This window comes from Perca flavescens, chromosome 23, assembly GCF_004354835.1.
Source record: "Perca flavescens isolate YP-PL-M2 chromosome 23, PFLA_1.0, whole genome shotgun sequence".
Lineage (NCBI taxonomy): Eukaryota > Metazoa > Chordata > Actinopteri > Perciformes > Percidae > Perca > Perca flavescens.
Window position 1 is genome coordinate 14,974,606 of NC_041353.1, and position 12,053 is coordinate 14,986,658.

General features: G+C 40.8%; 1 protein-coding gene across 6 annotated transcripts in view; it reads right to left on the bottom strand.

Moving 5' to 3' along the window:
• Positions 1–515: 515 nt before the first annotated feature.
• Positions 516–12,053, bottom strand: part of nrcama (neuronal cell adhesion molecule a) — a 62,480-nt gene continuing 50,942 nt past the window's right edge. For 2 of the 6 annotated variants that reach the window (XM_028570398.1, XM_028570395.1), the window contains 9 exons: positions 10,881–11,088; positions 10,179–10,301; positions 9,865–10,041; positions 8,041–8,163; positions 7,697–7,852; positions 7,111–7,242; positions 6,941–7,019; positions 4,962–4,973; positions 516–4,057 (listed from right to left, as the gene is read on the bottom strand). In XM_028570398.1, coding sequence (XP_028426199.1) covers positions 3,823–4,057; positions 4,962–4,973; positions 6,941–7,019; positions 7,111–7,242; positions 7,697–7,852; positions 8,041–8,163; positions 9,865–10,041; positions 10,179–10,301; positions 10,881–11,088 — 1,245 coding nt within the window. In that variant the 3' untranslated portion in view covers positions 516–3,822. The remainder of the gene's footprint in view (positions 4,058–4,961; positions 4,974–6,940; positions 7,020–7,110; positions 7,243–7,696; positions 7,853–8,040; positions 8,164–9,864; positions 10,042–10,178; positions 10,302–10,880; positions 11,089–12,053) is intronic. The other 4 variants (XM_028570401.1, XM_028570400.1, XM_028570397.1 and 1 more) reach the window with 3 other exon arrangements.

Here is a 12,053-nt window from a genome sequence, read left to right on the forward strand (position 1 = left end):
TCTACAATGTGACTGTTTTGGATAAAGAGGGTTAAAGATGCACTTGGCCAGTAAACACTTTTACACTTGGCATATATTACATATATTTATTTATTTATTTCAGATTTCTCACTTTTTAAATGTATATTCTTATTTTGACTGTTATTCTAGTTACTAATCATTGCACATGTATGAGCATGTGACAAATAAAATCTTGAAATTTGAAATGGTCATTTTAATCTGCATTTTAGCAGTTAGCCATCATATGTTTGCTTTTGGAAAGACACCATTTGGAAAAGTACAGTAAAGCTCTTCCAGTATGAAGAATAAAAGAGATACCACAGCGCATGTGCACATACAGTACACGAGATGTACGATAAATAATCCATGGAGGATTCATTTTTGGTGGTTTATCTTTGTGGAGTAATTTGACAAATGACAAATTATCATTTCCATACACTAGATGGAGCTACCCACATACTTTTGCATCATGCATGACAAAGAAAAACAACTGATTTGAAACCTGAAACCAACATTTATTTCATATTTTTTAAACTTCATTTCAAATACAAAATATTTTCCAATATTATATTGTAGAGTAAACCATTTCGACAGCCTTTCATGCTTCTCATGTAGCTTCAACATTAACCAGAATGTCATATCATATCATATACTGTATATCTTACTGTATGTTCACCAGTCACTACATTGTTTTCAGGGTATTCACACTCCAATGTGCCAGTCCGTTTATCGGTCCATGCCGGCCATCCTTCTGTATGCTCCAAAATACAGTTTTTCTTTTTTAGTTGTTTTTTTTAGGTGCACACTCTTAAAAGCATGTCAGTTTCACCTGATGTCTAGTTTGGTACAACATGCTGCCTTCAGATACCAGATGCTGTCGTAAACTAGATGCACAGATGTGTTTTAAATTACACATCCTGTTTAAGTGTGTGCCTTTTTATAAAAAATACAGAAAAAGGTGCATGAACTGTCAGAGACAGAAACAATACAGGTGTCACAAGAGCTCTGTCACAAGTTAAATAATCTCCTTTGATACCTGATAGGCTAAACATTTGAGCTAGCAAATTCACCTGACAAGTAAAAAAAAAAAAAAAATGAAAGAAATAAAAGAAATTTCACAGCAAATGAAAGAGTGAAAACTGTAAATAGTCTCATCTCACACAACGCCCTCCGACCCATAATGCAGCGGGGCTGATTGTGGTCGAGCCCTCACCCCTGACCTCAACGCGTCTGCTCTCAAGTCAAGCCGTTATTTACAAAGTACAACAAAAATATCTACACGTGGAAAGCTGACACATTGCAACCTCAAAACTTGATGCAAGTTATGATAAACCTAAGACGTGGAAATGTTCTCTGGAAGAAAGAAAAAGATCTTGTATCTCAGAGACATCAGAATTATAGACTGTTATCCATGGAAAAGCGATATTATACATCACGCACGCTGTAACACAGTAGCATGCATGTGCCACACACACACACACACACACACACACACACACACACACACACACACACACACACACACACACACACACACACACACACACACACACGTCATTCATTTACAGGAATAGAAAACTCACTGAGTGCTGCCCTCAGAACGTGACAACATACACAGATATAAGGTTAAATGCATAAACCAAAGTCACCAGTGTGTTTTACCATTTGCAGTGAAACAAGCAATATTTTCATCCACATAAACAGATACACTTGCTTCCACATTCAGTATCATTACGCAATTTTTCCGACCCCTTTATTTCTAAGTGCTACCAGTGACAGAAAGTCCCGTTCGAATAGTAGTCTGTGCCAGATGGTGAGTCTGGTTGCTGTAGGCAGTTACCTGGTGAGTAGGTTGGCAGTAAATAAGTGCTGCTGGAGCAGCAGCTCCTCCTCAAGATGAATGTGTTCTGAGGAGAATGTTTGAAATGAATACACGAAGACAGTTCATGAGGTGTAAATGCTCTGAACTCAGGTTTCCTACACATTTGAATATTCCACACATTTCCTTTCATTCTTAGATAGAGGGTATGATTTGACTGTCTGTTTGCATACCATATGGGCTGATAATTATTGGGTGGATGATTGTCAACAAGGCCATAACAATCTATAGCTGAAAATTATTCCTCGCAACTAATGCCATGTCATTTTTTTTAAAATAGCTTTCAGTCCTGTGTAGGAACCTTGGACCCTAAAGTGAGACTCAAAGAGGGTATTTTAAGTTAATAAGCCCACATGGATGTTTCACAAACTGTTTTAAAAGACTTGGTGACAATATAGAGCTCAAACTAAAAGGCCCTAGTTTGAACACGCCCTTAGGACCACATACTAAAACAGAGCTTATTTTTCCAAGTTGTCTATTGAGTAATATGGGGTGGTAGTCTGTATGCGAAGAACTCATGGACTCTTAAGAACTGCACTGATCCCAGGTCTGTCCTGTGTATGAAGAGGGATGTAACTCTATGGATCTAAGTCACTGTTCTCTACGAAGGCACTAGAAACCGTGCTGAGAGGTTCTTGATCATCAAAATCTAAACATCCAGAAACTAAAAGTGGGTACCACTTAACCCTGTTCAGGTGCATCTTTTGTATGTAACTGCATTATTTTTCTCTTTTTTTCTGACATTACATAGGTGGAAATGCTATTGGAGACAATGTTGGGGTAGCTTTGACAATACCACGATTACCTAAAGGAAAGGCGTGCACAGTGGCCACGATTCAGGGGGGTGGAAGCACTTGACAATGACAGTGGATCAATCACAGCTGTGTTCAGTTAGTGCTCAGTAGCCTGAAGCATAAGCTTGGTGTAAAGTAACAGAGCAAAAAAATAAAAAAAAATAAAAAAAAATACAAGCAAAGAACAAGCTTGACAAACCGTGAGGCTAAAAACAGGTCGATTGATATAAATGTGGGACTTTTGGTTGGCTGGTTGGTGACCGAACGCTGAGTTCAAAGTGTTTCCAAGGTTTCCAATAACTACAAATGGACAACCCTGGCCTTAAAATACAGCTTTCTTCTTATTCTTTTACATACACAGTTCATCTGTCTCAACAAGACATATGCTAGCCTCTACTTTGAGCCACACATTTCACAGCAGTATCCACAAAGACCCTGCAGGACTTGTTTCCTCTATATAACATACGCCATTTAACACTTTGACTGGCAACAAACAAGAGGAATACCCAGTCGTGCACCATATACAGCCTCAACCACAGCTCACCTCTGCAACACGAGGGTGATAAAATGCTGAATAGAATCATAATTTACTCCATGCATGTGATTAACGTGATTCAATGCATATTTGTCTGCCTGCGGGTCATGTACCGTACTTTGATAAAATATATATTTGGATTATTTGGATACATCATGTTTATGAATGTTTGCAAAGGAGATGAAATGGCACTAACACACACACTTCTGCTCAGTCTAAGTGGTAAAACTCCCTAGTACATTCCTTCTGCTTTTCTATATTGCTTCCTCTTTCCTTCCCTCTTCTCGGAGTCCTCACATCCCTCCTTTCACACCTTCTTTCATTGGTTATGGGGGATGCGGATGTCGGTCTTTGCCATGTCGTGTGTGTGTGTGTAGATCAGAGGAGGTCACAGTGTGACAGGGGCTGGCGATGTGGAGATGAGGGCGTGTCAGCAGTCTCTTGGTGACAGGTAGCCATGGCGAGGGGCCACCGGAGTGACAGCCACCATGGTAAAACTAGGTGTCCACGAGCAACTGTCACCTTAGCAACTGTCACCACAGATATGGTCACATTTGCCAGGGTGACAAGGAGTGGCCGCAGCAAACCGTCGCAGCCATGCCACGGGCCCTCCGTTAGACAAACGAGTTCATGGCGTTGACAGGCGACGGGGCCTCCGAACTCTCGTTGCCTTCGTGCGTGTCTTTCTCTTTCTTGCCGCTGTACTGGCCGATGAAGGAGCCGTCCTCATTGAACTGTCCGTCCCCGCCCTCCCCGTAGTCCACCAGGCTGTCGTCGCTCTCGTCGCGGCGCACCGTCCCGTTGGATGGTGTCCGGCTGCCCTTCAGCGGCTTGTGGTCCTCTGTGTCACTATAAGGGGCAGGAAAAGGTGAGAAGGAAGGTTATTGAGACAATACTTCATGCAGTCTGTTGAAGTTTTTTTCTGCAGTGGTCAGAAACCCTGTCATCACAAAGAGGACAGGCCATTACCCAAGCATTAGCCTTTTACATGAGTAATCGGGCTTTTCCAATGCACAAATACCACATATGACAGAATATACTGCTGTTGTGTTATGTACACAGTATGGTACAGATGTGCTGGGAGAGCAACATTAAGTTGACATAAACATATGCACAACTGCTAATTAAATTATAATGCACAGTAACAATAGAATGCCTGAAACAATACACTTCATGGTACTTGTACAGTGGAGCAGCTCAGCTACATCTATAGGATTTTATAGTACTTTCTACAGTGTTAGTGCTGCTTTAAGTATGGGTGCTGTTAAGGTTTAGGGTTGGTGACCACTGCTAAAGATTTTGCAAATGCGTGCTGTTCAGTCTCTTGCAATACTTTACCTTTTTGGTAATGAAATCAATCAATATGCTTTTAGTTTACATGCAATAATAAAAAAATGCACTCTTATTTTCAGTCTCCCCCCCAACATAAAGCCTGTTTTCATCTGGTCTAAAAACATCCTATTCCAGTATATAGGCAAGCTCTACAAACTGATTCTAATACATTTCAACGCTATTTGCAAGCTCAATGCATTTGTACTTTTAAAAAGAATTAAGCAAGCTCATTTCTTATGTTTAATTTGAGTGTTAGGGTTGTAACAGTTGTTATGATGTTGACTATTTCAGTCAGTATGATGACATAGTAAACCAGATCAGTTGATGTGCTTTCTCCTTGCTTTAGGTTTCACTCAAGTCAGAGACATGGCTTGATGTGCTTTATAGAATTGCATGCTGGTTTTACCGCATCTCGTCTTACCTTTCCATAGACCTAAACCCGCCATAAAACAGATAAGAATGAAGGGACACATGAAAAGCAATTCATGAGCCACAATGTCTTTTATGCACAGACAAGACAGAAGCATGCATATGGAAACATTTAAAGCACAATGACATCCATGTTAGGTTAAAATATACATTTCACTGATAGCAAATACTTTGTTTCAACTTTTAGACCTCTAAAATCCTGAGGAGCCTTAGGGCGTTTTCACACTGGTAGTTTGTTTGCTTTGGTCCGAATCACTTGGTGAGGTAGTAAACTTGGAGCGATTTGCCCTCGGTCGGTTTGGTTTGGTTTGGTGTGACACCTGGAAAAATCCAAGCGAACCAAAATGTGTCATTACAAATCAGGCAAGAACGTCCAGCCCTCTTATTGGTCGGATATGTCTGGGGGCGTGAGCAAGAAAGTAAATACAGGAGGAAGGTCCTGTGTTATCAGACATTGTTTTGCAAGAGACGTTACTACATCTGCCCTGGTCACCGAGACTTCGCTCTGCTCTGCCGGCATCTTGTCTCCAATTTTAGGGCAGCTGGTTTGACCACGGAGATACGAGTGACGGACGGCAACCTTGACCGCAGTCTATTTCTGTGAGAGAAATATTGAAGCTGCTACAGTTTGCTGCTCTGCTGCATCACAGATTGCTAAACACACCTGAATACAGGACACATTAGCTGAGACTTGTGGAGTATGTATAGTTGGTGCAGTTTGAGTACGGCTCACGTTCTCACCAAAAACGAACCGCTCCAGAGTTCGATTGAAAGCTTACCGAGACCACCTCTTCAAGCAGGTGTCTGTATGCTTGTTTGCTCCACTTTTGGTGCGCACCAGAGTTTGATTGCCGTGTTTTCACCTGCCCAAACGAACTGTACCAGCAGGGCAAACAAACTCTAGTTCGATTCAACCAAACTAAAGGCTGTCGGCGTGAAAACGCCCTTAAAAAGGTACAATGTGAAGCAATTTACATGTATTGATCGTTTTGTATTGGCAATGTATAAACTGATTGTAAGGTAACTTAAAAGCTGAGACCTTCCCCAACTTTGTTGGTTGCCTAGCCTGTAAAATCCATAGGATGTGACGTTTATGCGTGCTCCCGAATGCCTCGACTCTCTTTAGCTCCAATACAACGCCAACATTGCGCTACATTAGCTAACATTAGCTTAGAAATGGCGTCCGCTAAGGTCAACAAACGACTAGCACCCCACCACAACACAAAGTCCACGTAGGCACAACATTTCTTTTGTGACCAACATTGGGGAAAAATGAAGGTTAATGTCACGGCCTTTCGATTCATGGAGACACCTTTGTTTGGTTTTGGGGATCAAAACAGACCCCAAGCTGGCTTTCTTCCCATTGGACTGGTATACTCACATTATTGCAAAGCTTGTGAAATATATTGTAATAGTGTGGTTTTAGCTAGCTAATGTTAGTTTGCTTGCTAATGACTTTTATTAATTGACTTGAGTGGATAACGTCAGCCAATTCTTTCAGACTAGTATATTGGCTAACTTGCCGTTTGCAAATAATCCATGCAGCATGTCTTATTAATAACAAGGAATTTCTGAAAATTCTACGTAGTGCCTTTAAGTGATAAAATCCTCAATATTCCTAGAAAATGTGATGGAAAAAAAACAAACTATGTCACCATGATGGAATTTGTATTAATTGTTGTTTTGAGAACAGCATATAATTGACTTGCTAAAATGGATATATTTTGCATTGTGCAAAGTGTTGAATAATGTCATTAAAAGAAACAACACAAAGTGCTGATTTTGGTCTTGCCTCTATGGAATGTTTGGTAATGGAGTCTGGTGGAGAGAGTGTCTCTGCAGCCTGGTAAAATTTTCTACATACAAAATACAACTCACGAGATAATTAATGAGAAAAGAAAAGACATTTCATACACTATTGTATGCTGTGATTCTGAGTCATATGTTGGTCTTTTCTTTTCCATCTCTCACCTGTACTCTCCAAATGTACCATCATCCTCCTTCATAGGCTGGATCTCTGGGTCTTGGTGAGCATCTTCTTTCTCTTTCACTGTAGATTTAAAACATAAAATATTTAAAAATATATCAATTTAAAAGTTTCCACATGAATAGGTCTGAAATTACAGTAATGTGTGCATTACCTGGGTATTTGCCACCCTTGTTCCTCTTGATGAAGCACACTATGAGAAGGACCAAGATGAGGAGAGCGATGGCACACATCAGTCCAATAAACCAGCCCTGGGTGGCAATGTCTACCTGCCGACTGGGTACAGCTAGACACACACATGCACAGAAAGGAGAAGGGAAAGATGGAGACAAACAGTTACCATGACTGTCAGTCCAAATCTCAATCCAGGCTGTTAAAATGATGGAATCGTTTTTCTTCATGCTGAGCAACACTGAGATTAAAATAGGCTGTAAACACAGAAATGAAATTTTCAAATGGATTAATATGCAATGATTGTTTAGGCACTGTACAGACAAAAAAACTAAACAGTAAAACAATGGACCTCTTAGTGATGATTTTAAGTGACATGTATCAGACCGACCGTTGATGGCAACTTCTGACATGCTTGTACACTAGACTAGAAAACTAACTACCTTACATTCGTCTGAATGTAGCATTGTATGTCTGATAATGAGATAGTGCTGTAACAGAAAAAGCATGAGAAAAATGAGACAAAAATGAAACACAAAGACCGTCTATCCCGAGGCATGCCGCCTCACCTGGCACTGCAACCAACACCTCGTCTGTGCTGTGAACCGTCGGGTCAGCTGGGTCTCTAGCTACCACTCGCACCTTATAGGATGTCCCCGGCTTTAAACCTTTTATCATATGCCAGTGTGAACCGTTTACCAACTCCTTTTTCCAGTCCTCTTTACCTGGAATTGTTGAAGTGGATGGAGAGGAATTAGATTCAGGGAGCCTTTGGGTAGAATAATTATTGGATGGTATTTAAACATCAGTTTTGATGGTTATGGATCAAATTGATTCAATTATTTTAAAAAAAGCCAATCAATGCATGCACTCATGTTTTTGAGATGACTGCAAAAACAAAGCAAAGCCTTACTGTTTTCTACAACATATTCCACATATACATTCTTATGATGTCCAAAGTAATCCCAACTGATCACTGCACCGTCCTCCAACATGGACGTGTTAACTTTGCCAAACGCAGGGCCTACAGGCGGCACTGAGCACACAAGAGAAAAAAAAGAAATCAAGGGCTTTAATTCCAGAATGTACAAATTTCACGAAGTCCTTACAATGAACTAAAACCTTTGCAATACTGGTATTAAACTTAACAAGGGGCAAGTAGAAATAACATTAAAAAGAAATAAACATCATACATATGCCAGTGTTTAGGATAAAGCTGGTGCCTATAAATGAACTAAACCAGAAAGAAATACATCAGCTAGTGTAACCTGAGCCGCCAAATTCAAGTCAAGAATTAAAAAAAACTCCATGTCTGTTCCACCAGTTTGAGGATTAGATTTTTAAAAAAAAAAGTACAACTGACCAGAGCCTCAATTTACAAGCATTTGGCTGTTGGCCGTCTGTCCCACCTCAGTTTAAGAAAAAATGTCCCACTATACAAAACAATACATGGCAACACCGTTTTTATTATATGACAAAAGTACTTTGAGCGCAGTGTCAGATCCTGCCACAACATAGAAACAGGTCAGTTATATAGTTGTGGAAAAATGGCCATCTCAGTGAGGACTTATATTAGTCCTCCTAATACAAGTCAAACAAAAGTCAGGTGAGAGAATTTCCTATTAATAGAACTGATATTTTAAAGAGTTTTTTTTTTTTTACTGAGATGGACCATTTTTTTTGCAGGGCAGATAACACGTGAAGATATTTGGGGAGGTAGAAGGGGATACAGGGAGTGCTGGTACCCTTGTGAAACGGGGGGTGCGGAGACTGAGTGATGGGGGAGGTTGGGTGAGGGGGCACTGTAGGGCCTGAAAGAACATGGAAAAGAGTGAGACAACACGCATACACAACACAGTAGACAGCATACAGTGAACGGCAAGGCCACTGCTTTACAGAAAAACTTGGTACTGACATGCAGAGTTAAAAACATGTTGCAACATCTCTCAATCCTGAGATTCAGGGAGGAGTTACGCACCTGGTTCAGCATTCAAGCAAATGAAATCACGGCACTGCAGCATGCATATTTTCAAAATCTAATTCTAGTCATTTATATACACACACAATACATCTGTTTATAGCATCAGCCGGTATATAAAGTATGCGTTAGTACTGGACTGAAACATTCACAAGCATCATGCATAAGACTTCAAATGAAAATATGTTCATTTGAAGGGGGCAAATACAAGAGGTATAGACTGCAAGCACAGCTAATTCTAAAAACCCAGTACTTTACCCTATGTTGCAGTAAGTGCAACCTATTCTCCCAGAACAGGACGCAAGCATGGTTTGCTTGCGGACGCCATGGAAGTCATTAAATCCTATTTATTCACTTTCACATTCTAAGACATGCTAACTTAGCAACATGCAGGGATAATTGAACCAAAGACAATTTCTACGCTAAGCTCTTTTTCCGTGTCTAATATCTGATGGTATGAATAACATGCAGGTGCTTCCGGTGGCAAACTTGGGTTACCTTTGCCCATCTCTACAGTGGGCTGAGTACGAGCTTTAGACAGCAGAAAAAAGAGAAAGAGATAGAGGGGAAATAAATTGAGGAATCCAGTAGGACCTCATGCTTGTGCACTTAAGCTCACAGGAATCCCTAATATATGTCAGAGCCCTGTGATTCTGACCCTTGCACTCCTTAATATGTTATATAACAGGACTTTGGCCTTTTCCTCCTATTGTGCATGTAATTTGCTACAGATGAAGCTAAAGGGCTAAAATAACTCACTTGTGTCCATGGCTGTGAAGGCTTCCTCTGTGATGATGGGGCCAGAGCCCTTTATTGTCTTTGCACTCATGTAAAACTTGTAGAGCATGCTAGAGTTCAGGTTGCTCAGGGTAATGGTGGTCTCGTTGGCAAGGAAGTTGATTACCTTGACAGGCCCCAGTTCATTGGTGTTGTTGACTACAGAGACAGAGTTACAGGAGTGATATGAGGAAATTGAAAGGAATGCACAACATGGCTTTCCATTTGCACGAATGCCGCATAATACTGAGTGGAACACAACAGGCAGTGTGTCAGGCAGCTGGTAATAAGCCTACCTGGTTGGTATTTTAGTGTGTATCCAGCGAGGCGTCCATTGTTGTTCATTGGTGGGCCCCATTCCAGAGTGAGAGAGTCCAAACCAGGGTTTACGACATTCAGAAAAGAAGGAGGCCCTGGGACTGAAAACAAAACCAGAACCACAGTCAGGGTCTGGACATTGCAGAGGACCGTCCATGGGCATTTATGGTATAAGAACATAAGATGGTTGTTGTGGAGCAGAACATGGACCTGTATGATTGTTAGGGGATTTTCACATTGTTGCTAAGGTGTTCCATGAGGTTTCAAGGGTGTAACTAAAGGGTTGTAGGGGGTCCCAGGTAGTTTTAGGGCATTACAAGGAGGTTGGTATGGCATTCAGTTGCTAGGGTGAAGCTTCAGATTTGCTTGGTTGTTTGGGATTTCTATCGACACTCTTGGTGGTTGCTAGGTTAGGTTAGGGTGATTCTGTGTGGTTTTCAACAAGTACCGCAAGGTTGTTATCACAAAAGTAGTACTAATAATGCTAGTTGCAGCAACCATAGTATTAATAGTAGGTATCAAAAGGCAGATACAACACAATAGAGGTTCTAATGTATTCAAAGCTTGGTTTAGTACAATTGTGGTCATCATTTAATATTCGGAGGTAGTTTCAAGAAAAGATATGCATAATGCTTTAGGCCTGCAGAACAACCACATCAGCCAACGTCAGCCATACACACCTCCCTCAGGTGTCTCAAATTTCTTGCTGGGGCTAGGAGGCCCTTCTCCTTTGATATTAAGGACCCTGATGGTGAGGTTGTAGAGGCTGTAAGGCTGGAGGCCTGGCAGACGTCCCTCGCTACGATTCCCACTGAACGTCAAAACCTGCTCCTGCTGCTCTGTGTCCTCCTCTGTCTCATGCAAGCCACGAATGCGTCGGAAGTATACCTATAGAAAACACACCAGGAGTTCATTCTTGTATTAGCCTGATGTGCACTATAGTTCTGTTATTTCCTCATGAACATGGTGAGGGCATTATGCACACATGCAGATTGGCCTATGGTAAAAAGCCTGGCTTGAGAGAGCCAGAAACTGTTTTAGATTGTGATTGTGACCAGTTTGTCTGGAGGGGTTTTCACTAGCAACTTAAAGCGAGACTTATTTAAAGCCACTTTATAAAACTAAATTACCTGAACATAAGCCTTAGTTACTGAAGTACACCTGGCTTAAATGGTAATATTGCTTTATTAAACACACCTCTACACGCAAATGTTCGGCTTAACATGTTAAGGCACCTAACATTTAACATGTTTTAGGATGTGCAGCTACACACTAAATGGTCAAGAAAACTCTGTAACTAACAAAATTAAAGGTTTATGCACTTTCAACCAGCATATCTCAACACACATCCTTTAGCACAGATTTTACAGACTCAACAAAAGCACTGCCTACGTATACACACACTGCAAAATGCCTGCCTCCTTATCAATTATCCAATGAGGTGTAGACACATAAATGGCCAACCTCTGAGGAAGTTGTACCTGCAAAATAAACCACTGGATGTTTTCACTTTTGATGGAATATGTTCTCTCAGAGAGGCAGCTAAATTAGGGCTTTTTTGTTATCTTTATTTCCCTACACAGTTTAACAGTGTGTTGCTGGTTGTATTTATAGCTCATATTATATTGCCTTATGCTTTGAACTTTATTTTTAATTTCTGTGTTGGAGAAGCAACAACCTGAAAGGCTGGCCAATATGTGTCTATGCTTAATTGGATAACTGATCCTGTCTGTGCAGTGAATATATAGGCAAAGCTTTTGCTCATTCTGTAAAACCAAAAAAACACTAAAAGGGTGCTGTGTGCTGAAAATCAGGGATTGAGTAAAGGGCAAAATGTTCAATACATTAGTGTT